General features: G+C 36.9%; 1 protein-coding gene across 1 annotated transcript in view; it reads left to right on the top strand.

The window, feature by feature from the left end:
- Positions 1-15,940, top strand: part of nbas (NBAS subunit of NRZ tethering complex) — a 165,563-nt gene that overhangs the window by 23,670 nt on the left and 125,953 nt on the right. Inside the window, exons 16-21 of the mRNA XM_028040395.1 lie at positions 4,759-4,884; positions 5,049-5,200; positions 5,322-5,459; positions 10,294-10,372; positions 12,849-12,953; positions 13,119-13,255. Coding sequence (XP_027896196.1) covers positions 4,759-4,884; positions 5,049-5,200; positions 5,322-5,459; positions 10,294-10,372; positions 12,849-12,953; positions 13,119-13,255 — 737 coding nt within the window. The remainder of the gene's footprint in view (positions 1-4,758; positions 4,885-5,048; positions 5,201-5,321; positions 5,460-10,293; positions 10,373-12,848; positions 12,954-13,118; positions 13,256-15,940) is intronic.

The raw sequence follows: 15,940 nt of genomic DNA, 5'->3' as shown, positions 1-15,940 counted from the left end.
AAATATTGTTTATTTAAAAGTGCATACTATGTTCCAGTGTTTGTGTAAACGTCTGCCAAACTGGCAGATGTGGGAGTATCTCAAACAAGATATTTGTGAAATGCGTACTCGCGTGCTGCAGATTAGTATCTATTTAGTAATGATTATTGTAGTGACCTCTGACATTTGCATATTTTACACTGTACTTTAAACATCGTAGATGAGAATTTTATACAAACAACAAATTACAGCTTCTGCTGCTATGGTTACAGTTTCTGAAGAGGACAATGTTATGCCTTACAGTAATGATTCAAATGATTATTATTGTGAGAGTTTTGATGAATATGACTTTGAGGCCAACTGTAGGAAATTGGATTGTGGTGTACTTCTGATTTCAGTGCCTTTTTAGAGTAAAGCTTTACAGGAACTTGTTACAATTTTAAATTTAATTTTATAAAATTATTTATTGATAATACTAGTGGTTTGAGGTCACATATGTTTCTTGTAATTATTGCTACCATGATCTGTTTAGTAATCTGATCTAGTAGTGTCATTTCTAAAGGGAGTTGGTTGTGTGGGATTTTATTTTAGGGCGACAGAATTCAGATTGGGTGGAATTCACATGCATTTTTATTTATAGAGGGAAAAAAGGAAAACTGTTCTGCCTTTTTCTTATACTTCATTCTTTTTCCACTCCCTGTTGGTCTTTGCGATAAAATATGCTGGTTTGGATTGTAAAATGACAAAACCTTCCAGGACTATTAATAGCTGCACTTCACCGTGTTTTCTTTCTAGGTGGCTGATTTCTAACTGAGATCGTCAGCATGTTATGGTGTTTTCCAAAGAACAATTCTATTCACCTACACAGTTATTCAATGAACTGGTGATCATCTCCATCTTCCAAAACATGCTTATAAATGATTTTGCAAACACAATAGATTTTTGGTTTCATAGTACACTGCTAATTATTTTTGATTGCCGTTTATAGTTGGGGAAGGTTCTTTGTGTCTTAGGTGTCTAAAAGATCATTCATAACTACATGTTCATAAGGTTTATTTAGCAAAAAGCTGTCGTCAATGTTTATGCTGGAATGTCTTTGTGTTTGAACTTGAAAGCTCATTTAGCTCAGTTGTCCAAACAACTCCTCCACTGATGTGCTCTTTTGCCTCCTGTTGAGTTACAAATTCATTTTGGAGATAAAATGGATATTGCTTATGTAATATTTCAAAGATAGTAAAATTCTAATCACATAAACCTCATGCACTGCCTTTATCATGTTAAAACTAATACAGGAGTAATGTGCACCTCGCTGTAATGTCAGTAATCAATTTCACTGAGCAGTTAGGTTTCACCGAAGACACCACATTCACTGGGAAACTCTTCATTTCTTTATGGCACTTCATTTAGCAGCAGTTGAAGGAAGTCACTACCATTTGTTTGGTCATCGACTGAATTGTAATTGGGGCTTCAGCAGAATCTGTTTCAGACTAAATAAATCTCTTTTAGCTCAGAGAAGAACTAATGTTTTGTTGGATCAGCTCCAGAGCGCTGTTGAGGAGAAAATGAAAAGCCAAGCAAGACACTCAGTCTGTTTTAAGGCTATTTTTCAGTCCCGGGGGGGTGTTTTCTGAAATGCTAATTGCTTTATAGAAATATGACTGTTGGTGCTGCTTGCTACAAATTGCAGCAAAAGACAACAACAAGCTTTATCTTGGGGCGCAGTGAGAGTGGTATCTTCCCTATCCAGTCCCGAGTTGGAGCACGGTTCATCAGTCATTTTTATGACCCATCATCTGCTGCCTTCTTCATCATTGTCATCATCATTAGATGTCATCAGTCATCACCATCAATCCTAACTGAGAGTTACAAAGTGATACATCATTATTATCTCTTTGTTACACTAGGTACCGACTGCAATTCCCCGATAGCTGATGCTGCATGTCTGCCATAATTTCTTTTTTTGTCCTTTGTTTTGTTTGTTGTGTACGTGTTCAATTTAACAAGCGTTTCAATATCTGTATGTAGTTTTGCATTTAAGGCCTTAATTATTTAGTTCAGAGTTGTACAGTTTTTTTCCTTGACCAGATCTTATTCATGTCCTGCTTGTAACCAAGATAAAAAAATCTGAATTTCCCCTGCCCCCAATCTCAGGACTCTGAGAAGAAATGGAGGATGAGACAAGGCTTGCTTTTTTTTTTCTTTCACTTTGAACTTCGGTTTAAGAGTACACTTACACTCTCTGGAAATTTGTAATATAAAATGAATAAATTAACAAATTATGATATTTTATGTGTTATATGTCATTTTCAGTGATTCTACCCAGATATTTTGTTTTTTTAAATTGATCCTTTTTTCCTTTTGCAATATCTACTCATCTGTTACTGATCTGCTTCAGTTCACTTTTTCATCATTTGGAGGTTTCTATTTTAAACATATGGGATTTATTAATAGTTTACCAAAACCGTAATGGTGTTACCGGATTTGCACTAACCTGACAGACAAACTCTTACAATTATAAGAACAGTGTTCCTCTCAGATTCATTTTGCTGAGATTATGCAGTAACACTGACTAGAGTGAGTGGGCTGTGGTCAAGTGGGTTATTTCCTTAAGCCAGCCTCTTCACATGTTAAAGCGTTTGATGCACTTGGCGGTGAAACCCTGGATGCTTTAGCGGCACACTGGCAAGACTGCAAACAGTTTCATTAGATGAACCTAGAGAGAAGAGGAAGTGTTTTTTGATGTTCCTCCTACATGAGGTTTAACTGTGTGGGGTTCTTTCTGGCCTCCAGGATCCACGCTCTGGCTAATGTGTTGCTTTTTAACTCCCACACACTAAGAGAGAGGAATCCTCAGTGTGTCTGTCGACCAGTTTGCTTGGCGGGTTACTTAGACACGCACTGAGTGGGCCTACATAAAATGTAGTGTCATTACTTTTGTTGTTAGATTAAATCATATTGCTAGGCAGTTATATGTCAAAAATCCTCAAGAACCACCACAACAGCAGAAACAATGACATTGCATGCAAGCTCACGAATGTAAATGTAAAAATGGAAACAAAATGGAAACGTTAAATAAAAAACAGACATTTTCAGTAATAACGAGGCAGATTTACTAGCTTAGTTTTAATTTCTTATCCAAAGTCAAGAAATGTGTATGGGGAAGTGTAAAATAAAATGCACCCAAGAAAGTGGTCAAAACGTAGAACACAACCATCAATTTTTAACACAGTAGCCACCCAAGACTAAAGTAGTGACAGCGAAGTCTGAAGCTTAAATGTGAGTTCAACAGATGAAGATTTACGTGGCAATTTGTCAAATCAGCGAGAGGAGGAAGTAAAGAAATGTTGTCATAGAAAAATTCTTTGGAGACCTAACCAACTGGAACCGTGTACAAAAGTTTAAGCGTTTTCTATGGGGGAAATTTCTATTTCTAAAAAGAAGTCATATGTTTTTCATTTTATGCTTCTATTGAGTAAACAGTGGCTTCTAGTGTGGTTTCAACCTCTAAGTTTGGATTTGTTGTGGCTTTATACATCTCATGCTTTTTTTAAGCTCAGAATATTTTGCTCCTGATTCCTTCTGACATTTCAGATTGTCTCTTGGTAACAACGTCTTTTTAACATGGGACTGTCTCGTTATCTGCAGTGTTGGCACATTACACATTGATTCTGAGACTGAAATGTGAATGTGTAAATCTTCCCGCTCAAGGACACACTGCTTGCAGCCACATTTAGTCAAAACCTTGACCTCCTTGCTCTTCCCTGTAATATAAAACGTGGAGCTGTTAAGGACAAAGCAAAGTGAGTTTAGTTTTGTTACACTATTCATACTGTTTAGGAAAAATCTTTTTCTGATTGATTCAGCAAAACACTGAATCAATCAGAGAAAGGCGCATTTGGCTTTAGATCTTTTATGTAGAAAATCAGAGTAAATATCAGCGTGTGAGAAAAGAAAAGCAAGAGAGAAGAAGGAAGAAGAAGAAGTGAAACTTAACATATGCAATTCTCCTTTTATATCTTATCAGTCACATACACAGTGCCTTCCACCCATCTCTCTACTGTAGGAAGTTTCTCTAAGTTTCTCCCATCTCTGGTTAATTGGTACCTCTGTCCCTAAATCAAAACTGGTTCAAAGGAGTTTCGGTTGGATAGAGAAGAAAAAAAAACATCTTCACTGAAAACTCCGTTAGCAGTTCCATAAGTATAACACTTGCTCAGAAACCTTCTTTATCACTTCATTCTTCCCAGTAAATAAACAGAAGTTTTATTTTCCAAGATGATATTCAAGGTAATTATGTGCTTTGCAGAAACAATTTTAAGTTTCATTCAAAGTTGCAAGGAGCAAAATAAATAAGGTCAAATGATTAATTAAACACACAAATTATAACATATTAATAATGCTTTTTTTGTTTTTGTTTCGTACAATTTCATTTCAATGAATCAATTCATTATAGTTCATATTTTATATTCACCTGAAGGTCTTTGTGAATAAAGTTTTAATCAGTGCTGAACCCTTGAAGAGAAGATTAAATAAAATGGTGCATACATTATATCAGATGTTTTTTTTAAATTCTTTGTTTGCTTTAAGTCTCAATCAAAATTCACTTTTTTGGCTGGAATGTATTTTTTAAAGAGGCTTTATGCTCATGCACTAGACAAAAACCCACTGCATTTCTCTTAAATCGTGAGTTCATATTCTCCTCCCTTTGCATTGTCTGCTTCATTATACAAAAAAAAGGCAGAGTTGTTGATTGTGCAAATGCTTTTGCTTTCCTCACAGATTGACAATGAGGAATATGGAGAAGCTCTGTCACTCGCTCAGGCATATAAGCTGGACTCTGATCTAGTCTACCAGAGACAGTGGAGGAAGAGCCATGTCAGCATTGCCTCAATTCAAGATTATCTGGTAAGAATTGAGGGAAATACAAGAAAAAACTGATTATTTATATCAAACGTTTAGCTGTTTATCGCTAACTAACTCTAACTCTTTTTCTAACTCTGTATCTCACTTTATCACATAATTTCTTCTTGTCTCAGTTCTCCGTATTTTATTCCCCTAAACTCTCCTAGAGCAAAATCCGCAAGCGCTCCTGGGTATTGCATGAGTGTGTGGAGCGTGTCCCAGAAAATGTAGATGCTGCTAAAGAGCTGCTTCAGTATGGGCTGAAGGGAACTGACCTGGAGGCCCTCATAGCCATTGGGCTAAATGAAGATGGTGGCAAGTGGGATACGTGAGGCTGAACACAAACATCTATCTTAGGGGCACCAGTGATTTTTACCTGTGTTGCCCCTGCGGTCAAGGAGCTTTTTCTGCATGATGTTGTTTTCCTTTCCATTTCTCAGGTTTATCATGCCTGGCGATGTGGACCTTGATGATCTCCCATATGAAGACCTCTTGTCTGATGATGAGGAGCTAGAGATGAAGAAGGATAAGGAGAAAAGGAAAATACAGGAGCTGCTAGCCAAGGTTGATTTCAGCAGGTACGCAGGTTTTACTACCAATTTTTGACCTTTAAGTCTGCAGTTTTATAGTCTAACAGTCTAACAGCTGGTGGTGAAGCATCAGTTTAACCATTGTATTGAAAACACATGAATGGTGACTGGGTTTAACCCAATTTTTGTCACTGTAATCACTGATGGAGAATTTTTCCTTGCACCTTATCTCCTGAAATCAGCTGTTCTTATCACTTTACCTCTGGAGTCATTCTCTCTATCTTTTTGTCTTTTGTGCCTTGGTCTCAACCTTTTTCTGATAGTTTTGAGACCAAACAAAACTATGGTCGTGTTAAGGATCTCTGACATTCAACTTCAGCGTTCATGTGCTATTTTATTTTCCCTGACTGAAAAAGTATGGAATATAATTTCTGAAAAGTATTTATTTCTAACCTTTGCTCTGCAATCCATTCTGCAATAAAATGTACCCATCTCTCTGACCATCCAGTCTGGCTATCAGTATCTCCTTCCATCTATCCATTAGTGTATAAGTCAGAAAAAGACTTTGTCCTATTCAGTTCTGCACAATATTGTGGGTCATTTTTGATGGTCAGCAAAAGGATGAACTAATATAAAAGTGAGGGGCATAATAGAGAGATGGTACCTCTCTTGAGAATTTGGAGACAAAAATTTTTTAAATGTTATTATTCAGTAAAAAAGGTTTCTTGATGGTTCCATTTGAGCTCTAACGTTTCCCCAAAAACCAACGGGCAAAAATATATGTGGTGGAGTTTATGAAATATGTTTGAAAAACACAACACTACAAAGTTAATTTTGCTCTGCATAATTGTTATTTGTTTTAAGCCAGTCAGACATTCTGTAGGTGTCTCTGTCTTCGAATGTAAGAGAGGATCTGTTTGGCTGTTGGATTCGAGCTGAGTTGGCAAGCAAACCGCCGGTTTGGTGTCTTTTAGGCTTAGTTAATTTAATGTTTATGTAATTATTTATTGGTATGTTTTTCCTTTTTTTTTTTTTTTACTAACCAGTGGGTGTAATCTATTTATTTATCTAGAAAACTTGGGAGAACCATTTGTTGAGTGGGTGAAAAAATCCCACCAAGGGAAACCTGACCCTCCCTAGTGGGAGATGGCTCATTTGGCAAGTTGTTGTATTGTGTATCAAAATATTACTTTATTTTTTTAGTATCCACTCTATTCCAAACAGGAAACACTGTGGCTAACGTATTAGATTTGTAAACAGAAAAAAAACAGGAGTGGATATTAGAGAGGGCTGCCAAATTTAACTCTGATAGTTTGATTAGGTGGCACAGAAGAGAGAGGATCATAAAGGCAGCCATGCTAATGAGGATGAGGGGGGAAAAGACAGAAGAAAACCATTGGCACAGATTAGTGGGTAATCTGTTGGAGGTAATTTATGCCTTTGTTGTCGAGTGCCCAGGGAAAGACTAATGAAAAACCCTTTAGTGATCACTAATCACCCCTCATACGCACATGCAAATTTGCGTGCTCATGTATCCCAAAAACACTCCTAATGTGATTTCATGCACATTACACACACCTGTTTAAATAAATGTATGTTGATGGAGGAAAATCATAAACACGTAGGGAAATTGCACTTGCTAAATGCAAATCTATACTGTTTGCATAGTTCCTGCTGGTTTTAATCTGAAGTTGCTGGATGCGTAACTGTTTTGTTCTTCTTACACCACGTTCTTACAGTAGCTGTTGAGCCTGCAGTGTGGATTTGAATGAAAACAGGCACAAACCTTGTAATGAGGAACTTTGTAATGGCTGCCATTCATTTGCTGTAATGTGTCATCATTTTGCTTGTGTGATTATCTGTGTGACTCATCGTATATGTAATAAACCGGAGCTTTAATTCAGACTTGTAGTCGTGCCAATAAATAAAAGATGGAAGATAAGCGCAGGGTTTTAGGAGGGTGTAAAAAAATCTATCACTTATAACCATAAAATAGGGTATTGCATTGAGTCATTAGTGAATTTACTTCTTAAAACATGGATATTTTTCTCTCTTATCTGTCTTTGAGTCGTCATGTCTCCCAGAGAGCTGACATGTGTTCCCAAAATGTGTTTGTGTGTGTGTGTCCCTAATGGAACCAGCCATGTTGACGGCAGGCCTGCGGCTGAGGCCTGTGAGTCACATAATAATTCTCCTAATTTTTTTTTAACTACACCACCATTACAGAAATGGCTTGGTATCGATCACATCTGCTCTTGAATAAGTCAGGGCGCCTTGTGCATCAAACCGTAGACCATCAGACAGAATGCATCTTTGATCCTGCCACGTGTCCAAACTGTGAAATAAAATGTCATTATTCCTAAATCTTGACAATCTTTGGTAAGAAAACAGAGATGAACATTTTAAAAGTCTTGATGGATATTGAGCGTTCCGATTAAATGAAACCCACTCTGTTCCTTTTAGTAGAATCTGTGCAGCATGTTTGGAGAAGAATTTAACATTCACATCATATACAAAGAAATCAGAAATTGGCGGACATGGGTGAAGATAAAAGAATGTAGTCTGCTGCAAGGTGTTTGTGTTCTTTGTAGATCAGATTTATGCTTCAGCTAGGAGTGTAATTTCCTCCTTTCTGCAGTGTTGGACTATGTTTTTCTGCCTGTGCAAGAATAGTTGAATGCAGGTTGTGTACTTCATATAAACACACTCATACACACCGTTTTGCAACAGACCACATGAATTACAGTTTAAGATGTCACAGATTTGATTCATTCAGTCTTTTCTTTCTCACATTTATAAGAAAAATTCAGAAAAATAAACTACAAACCTTTTTAAAGGCGCAGATCCTCTTCTACTCTCTGTAGTGAATTACCAGGTTTCCTTTTATTGTATTCACCACTGAACTGCAGAACCTTGTTGTTTATACTGCCTCTTAGTTGAACAACATTGCAGAATTGCAACTAGAAACTTAATTCAGACAGTGACATAATCCAGTCATTTTTGTGCATTTTGATAGTAGCTTTCAGCCAATGAAAATCTATGATTTTTTTTTTTCCTGAAAGTTTGAATATTGACATCTAAAGGGGAATATATATATATTTTTAAATTCAGAACTTTCATGTTATGGCCATGCAATGACCTATGCAATAATGGAGAAGACTGCAGACTTAAGAGTTGTCCAGCAGACGGTCATTAACACCCTCCACAGGGAGGTTAAGACAGAAAAGAATATTTCCAAAGAAACTGGCAGTGTCCAAACATAGAAATGGTAAGCTAAGTGGGAGCAAAAGAAGCAAAATAACACTGGTTACTAATTATAATGGTCCTCTTTTCAGATGAAAGTAAATTTTACTCTTTATTTGGAAATCACTCTTAGATTCTGTGTCTCTGTAGAGGAAGAGTGAAAAGACACAGAATCTAATTTGCTTAAGGACTAGTGTTAAGTTTCCACACTCAGTGATGATGTGTGAAGTCGTGCTGGTTCACTGTGCTTTTATAAAGTTCAGTCAGTACAGCTGCCAACCACATTGTGCTTCCTTCTGCTGACCAGCTTTACTGAGATACTGAATTTGTATTCTTTGAAAATGTGGTGTCATTTTCAAAGAATACGTTTTGTGGTGCCTGTCCCTAGCACCACAAAACTATACCAAACAACATCAGAACAGTTAAGACCTGATCTTAAGTAACCAGGGGTTCCTGCTTCAGAGCTAATGACTTGTAGCGTCCACCAACTGAGATCATCTACAGTACATGGACTTACTGGTCAGTTAGTTGATATTTGTTTTAAAAGCCTTGTATTTTGTTGGGCTATGTAATATTCTACCTGTTGGGTCTTCATTAGCTAACAACCATAATCATCAAATTAGCAAAAATAGATGCCTGAAATATCCCGTTAATGAGTATGTCATACTTAAATAATTAAAATAAAGTAACTTTCTGAGCATGTTTTAATTTTAATAGTATAGATTAAATGGGAGGTGGACTCAATCTGAATATTGAGGTTCATCTGCAGTGATACAGGTTGCAATTTGTCACCAAAATTAAGAAACTTCCTACAATATGAGCTATTTGCTCACTGTCAGAAGTTCTCTGTACTATTTTTATTGTTTCAAGCAATGATCAGTCACATCCTCAAGAGAACAGCAGAGGGGTAAATATATTTTTTCTACATCTCTCCTCATCCCTCTTCCTTACCCTTTTGCCATTCATCTCCTCTCTCCATTTTTTTTTCTTAACATCGCTCTGAGAAAACAGAGCAAAGTAATTACCAGTAGTGCGAGCTCCAAGCCAGCACTCTTTGATGTGCCAGAGGGTGTTTTGAGCCAGTGTTAATCTTTGTTAGTCTTTGCAGAGACACCACGATAAAACTTGATATCACCCTCGGTAATTAGGGATTAAGGATTAAAACGAAGGATGAGAGGTCAGGTCCAGTGCTGTTGATCCAAGACTGATTTTCAAGGGGCAGACCAGATCTTTCCCAGAGATTGCCTGGATCTTTAATGTTTGTAGTCATTCAGTTTATTTATAGCTGTGATTAAATGATATTGGACATTGATTTGATTCTTGTAGGATAATCACTCACCTCATTGATGGAATCCTATAAATGACTGAATAGGTTTTTGTGGTCAAAGGAAGTTGATTTAGCTGGCTTAGAAAATGATTAGTTTGGAGGGCAGTCTAGTCAAAAGTTCAATATGTCCCTGTGGGTGTCCTCAGATGAGTCAATTTCGAGTTAATTTGTGTCTTCTTGCAGTGAACAGACTAAGGCAGATATCTAGTCTCACTGTGAGTAACATTTCTGGCCAAGACCTTGTGTCAGAGTTGAGGTCTTTAATTAAGTGTCTGGATTTTACTGACATGCCTTTTGGTTTTTTATATTCAGGTTGACCCTGGAGCAGAAGGAGCTGTGTCGTAGTCGACTGAAGCTGCTCTGCTACCTGGACCGACTGGCAACGTACGAGGTAACAACAAAAACAACAAAGCCTACCCCACTGAATAGCACAGTGTTCAGTGGGGTCACAATGTATTTGTGACATTTCTAAATGTCAATAATTTCAACAAAATAAGATTCAGTTCGCAGCGTTCAGAAAAACAAAAATTTTCCAAGCTGGTTATAGGGAAATTTGGCAACTTGTTCAACAAAATACAAATGAACAGAATCAAATTAATAGTTAGGTTTATAAATGTTCTGTATTGTATGACTGGGGTCAAATATTTTGGGTTTCCTTCAAAAAGCATCTTGCAATAGGTGGTTGGACTTTTGACCCATTCCTCCTGACAGAACTGAAGTAATTTTGCCTTTTCATCTTTGACCACACATTTTTAATGGGCTAGAGATAAGGGCCTTGTGATGCCCCTCTTTTTTCCCCTCCAACTAAAGCAGTGGTTAGATCACTTTCAGTTTCATCATATCTCAACACATGACTCCAAGCATTAAGGATTCTGCCCCTTTGGGCATTTGCAAACTGTATTCTGGTCTGTTTTGTTGATTTTAGACTTCTTTCATTTTGACTGGCCTTTCAGTCCATTTGAGTTTGGGACATGTTTCATTGCAGATGGTAACACTTTAATGCCAGCCTCTGCCCGTATATTCACCATATTTTTTGCTCAGGATTCCTTGCTATAACACAGAATCCGTCTCCTTTGGGAACTGCTTGATGGCTGGTCCTTCCTATGTTGTCTTCAGTTACTAACAAGTGATTGAACAGATTAACGTGGCACCTTAAGACAAGCAGAAAATAAACACAATGAAGAATCAGACATTTTTAATATTTCCATGATGTCACAAGAAAGCAGTGTGTTTGAAAAATCCTTAATTGTTGAGGACAGTTCAAGATTCACTTCCTTTTCTTATTGAGTCTTAAAAAGTACAGGGTCTCAAGGATAAAGCGAAAAACTTTTATACTGAGATGCTTAATTATAATGCACACTTTTATGAAGACAAAGTCATCCTGACAGCGGGGCTTTGCAAGACAGGCTTCACTTTGAGAAATATCATACTGTTGCATGATCTTGTGTGACAAGGTCTCTATAAACCCCTAATGGAGGCTGTTTCCAGTTGGGCATTGATTATTCATTCTTTAGTCTGCAGGCCCAGTGGAGTCTGAATGGATGTTTTCCAAACTCACATCCTAATTTTATCCTAAGGGTCCAGCTTGAATCTGTGGGAATTAATACAAAGAGAAGGACTTAGAAGTACTATTAATTTTAATTAAAATTGCATTAAGTAAAAGGGATTCTAATGCCTCCCATATTTTTACTTGTATTTATGTGGAACACAAACACCTTTAATGTTTCCTTAAACATTCTTTATGGCTTAGATGTTTTCCCACCAGCAAACTAATGCTTTTTGCTTTCATATCAAATCCCTACAACGCGCAGAGGATTTTCTCATCTATCCTGCATGGATACTTTCTCTTAACCCCACTAATCTCTTTAGAAATATAAAAACAGCTAAAGAAGATATGGATGTGAGAGGATTTTTAAGTATATGAATGGAAGGCTGAAGAAGTGGCAGATCCTTCGTGCTCTAACACATGCATTACTGATAGACTGGCTATAGAAGCACTTCAGCGCAACAGACACGTCTGAAGTGGAGCTTGACTCTTGCAACCAAGTGCTTGAAAAAAAAAAAGTGGATTTTTATATTCAGTTTGAAGGATGTTAACATGCACACCCTGCTCATCCACAATAAATCACAAATGAACAAGGCTAAGCTTGCCCCCATGCAAGGGGAGATGAGATTTTCTTTGCCCTGCTGCATATTCAGCGCTGACAGGGTGACGTCCCTTACTTTACTCGGACATTGTCATGGTAACGGCAGGACTCGTCAGATGCCTTTTGCCCCAATCCATTTTCTCTGGCCATCTATGAATATGATATTAGGGTTTTTATCATCCCAACTCGGGCTGTCTCTGTCTGAGTATGACCCATTCAAAGGCTATCCATCACACACACACATTTTGACATGCTCTTCAACGCACACGCATATTCAAGCATGAAAGATGCTGCAGAGATTTTATACCCACAGATAAATCCCTCTAGCCAAAGGCCAGAACAACAAATGTTCCTTCCTGACATATGCACACACACACACACACACACACACACACACACACACACACACACACACACACACACACACACACACGTCCACACACGCCCACACACGCCCACACGCCATCACACGCACACACATACCTAAGATTTGCCCAAAGCAGCTCTAAGCTACAAAGTCAAATAGCATCTCTGTTGACTCTTCTTTACTGCATTTCTTCACATTCATCTGCTTCCTTCTCTGTCCCTTCCATCTTTAGTTTGGTTTGCAACAGTTATTCTGGAAAGATAACCTTTCTGCTTCTCAAATTTGTTTTAATGAACCTTTTTGTCAGTTTTTCATTTCTACTTTTCTCTGCTCCACCCTCCCTTTTTTTCCAGGAGATACTTGGTGGGCCTCATGCAGCTGAACAGAAATATGATGCAGAGTTCTTCAAGAAGTTCCGGAGTCAAAATATTGTTCTGTCTGCAAGAAACTATGCCAGGGTAACATGAGAGTCTCATTTTCTTCAGTTTGTTCTCATGATGTCTTATTCTAGCTGCATTCATCACCTTAAAAAAAGATATTCTCTGCATTTTCAGTTTCATTTTAAATAAAAATAAAACTGTAGGGACTACAGTTGACATTTTTTCATGTTTGTTTATCTGTAGGAGAGCAATGTTCAGGCTCTGAATATTCTGTTCACGTATCATGGAGAAGAACTCCTGCAGCACAGGCTGGCTATCCTCTACAACTTTCCAGAAACCACCTCTCCCCACGAATATGCCGTTCTGCTGCCCGAGGCCTGGTGAGACATAAACAGAGGCTCACATACATCATGATACAAATGATTTAAAATACATGTCTGACATGAAAAGCCAAGAGCAAGATCATGACTTCTTTTTATGAAATACCTCTCAGGTTCTTGCCAGATATGATATGGGCATATAGTGTTTTTTTTTACATATTTGTAGAAGTTTTACATTGATGTTTGGTAAAGTGTATGTGGATGTTTTGCTTTCCAGTAGTAAATTCTGATTAAGGGAGCCCTATATTATTTTTCTCACTTAATTAATTAATAAAAGCAGTTTGATTCATTTTCAATATGGATTAGACAATAAGAGATGCTCTTAGTATTTTGTCAGCTTCAAGTTATTTCAGAAATAGTACTATTTTTTTTATTTACAGTGGAAAAGTACCTACAATTATTTTTATAAATTAAAATGTAACAATAACTCATTTAGCATCAGGCTAATTTTCATAGTTGTTCCAAGTTTCCAGCGGTGACAAATGAGCTTGCTGCAAAAGGAGAATTTCTTTACTTATTGTAATTAATCTGGGACATTAAAAATCTTGTTAGAGACTATGTGTTCTATCAGGGCACATTAACGTATCTACAGTTGGAATGGTAATCCTTTACTTTAAAAATGTATCACTTTGCTTTAAAGTTTTAAAAAGTTTATTCCAAGAAGGAAAAAAAATAAAACAAGTGGTTACACAATACCTTCTGTAAGAAAAAAAAGTTCAACTGTTTATATAATTCCTCTGTTCTCTTTTTAATCTATTCTATGGCTCATAGGAGGTACTTTTATTAGCATTTTCTATGGTTCATATCATTAGTTTTATGAATGCTTACACTATTAGGCTTGCTACTAAGTACCTGAAAATAATTTTTATTTCTTTTAGTTATGTGACTCCTGTGTGCTTTAATAAGAAATCATGGTTACCATAATTCTTATTGTCTATTTATCTTAAGTAGTAGTCTGTACAGATCAACTCTCAATAGACTTGTTTGCAACTGTAATTTGCTCTGCTTGTCGGTTGATCATTATTAAAACAACCTGGCTACATCATGGGCTATTTATTAGCATATTGTTTGCCGGACCCCTGCAGAACTGCTAGCTTTGCTAAGCACTTTTTTGAGAGTGTGGTTTCATATTAATTTGCCCTGCTACTTAAAAAAACTCATTGCTTTACACTGCACTGCTAAAATAAGTGTAAATCAAAGTAAAGGTAGAAATGGTAGCTTCTGTAAGGAAAATGCAATTCTGTATTGCAGAAACAAGTTGATCAATAAAGGAAGTCAACTTTATTTCTAAAACTGTAAACGCAAACCAAAGTGCTAAGGATAAAATGTGGAAGAGTAAAAATATAAAACACAATAAAGTACACAAATTAAAATGCATACTTACATTGCAGAAAATAAAAGTCAACAAATCAATACAATCCTAATAAAAGTAACATTTTATACATGGTCATAGTCAAAACCAAAGAGCTGGTTCTTTAGACTACATTTAAAATTATCATTGGAAGAGACCTGTCTATTCTATTATGGCAATGAGATGAAGACAGCGTGTGCAAGTGCAGCAGCTCAGAGAGGTGGTGTGGGATAACACCACTTAAGGCTTTAAAAACAAATTAAAGAATTGTAAAATTAACTCTAAAATTGACAGGCGGCCATTGTAGAAGGAATAATATGCTCCCTTCTCAATGTACCATCTAAAAGCTGGGTGGCTGCATTTTGCACCAGTTAAAGACGTGACAAGGATGACTGGCTATCACCAAGGAACAGCCAGTAACAATAATCCAACAAAATTGCAACAAAAGCATGGATTACTGTTTCCAAATCATCTTTTGACAGGATGGGTTTAATTTTGGCCAGTTGCCTCAGCAGCAGAAAGCCGGATTTCACCACTGCTCTCGCTTTACTGTCAAACCTAAAATCACTATCCATTTTAAAAGCCAAATTAGTGACAGTAGGATTTAAATGGTGTGCCAGAGGACAGACAAATTTGTTAAAAAGACATGCTTAGCTGGATTAACAGGTATAAAGTTTGCTTCAGTTTACAGACAAGAAATTAAAATGAAAAACTATCGTATACTGACAAGAACATTCTAAGAAGTCTCATTTATAGAGTGCCACAACCCAAGTAGGGGACATAGCAAACATGTTTAAGAAGAAGGTGTTCTGGTCATATTAAAACAAAGGTACACTTTGATGCACAGCATCATGTTTGGGGGATACTCTGGGAAGATGGATGGAGCTAAATACACAACTGTCAAGGAATACAATCTGTTTGAGGCTGTACCAATGTTGATACTTAAGCAGACATTCACCTTCCAAGACATGAAATGGTTTAGATCAAGGCCTAATTATGTGTTAGAATGGTCCAGTCAAAGTTTAGGCCTAAATCTTGTTTAGAATCTGTGCCCCAAAAAAAGATGGACACAGATGCGCTCCATCCAGGCTGACTTAGCTTGAGCTTTTTGCTCCAAAAAATATCAGTCTGTGTATGCAGAGCTTGGTGCTTTAACTGCAGTAACATTTGGCACTACAACATATTGATAATGTATGCATGACAAACATTTTAGATATTTCTAAAACAAATATAAGAGGAATTTTTGTCCTTTCACTTCAGAATTCTGAATTGCATTGTGTTGATCTATCTCATAAAATGTATTTAAACTACATTGTTTTTGACGAAATGCAAGT

Source organism: Xiphophorus couchianus, chromosome 15, assembly GCF_001444195.1.
Source record: "Xiphophorus couchianus chromosome 15, X_couchianus-1.0, whole genome shotgun sequence".
Classification (NCBI taxonomy): domain Eukaryota; kingdom Metazoa; phylum Chordata; class Actinopteri; order Cyprinodontiformes; family Poeciliidae; genus Xiphophorus; species Xiphophorus couchianus.
This window is presented reverse-complemented; position numbering and strand designations above follow the sequence as displayed.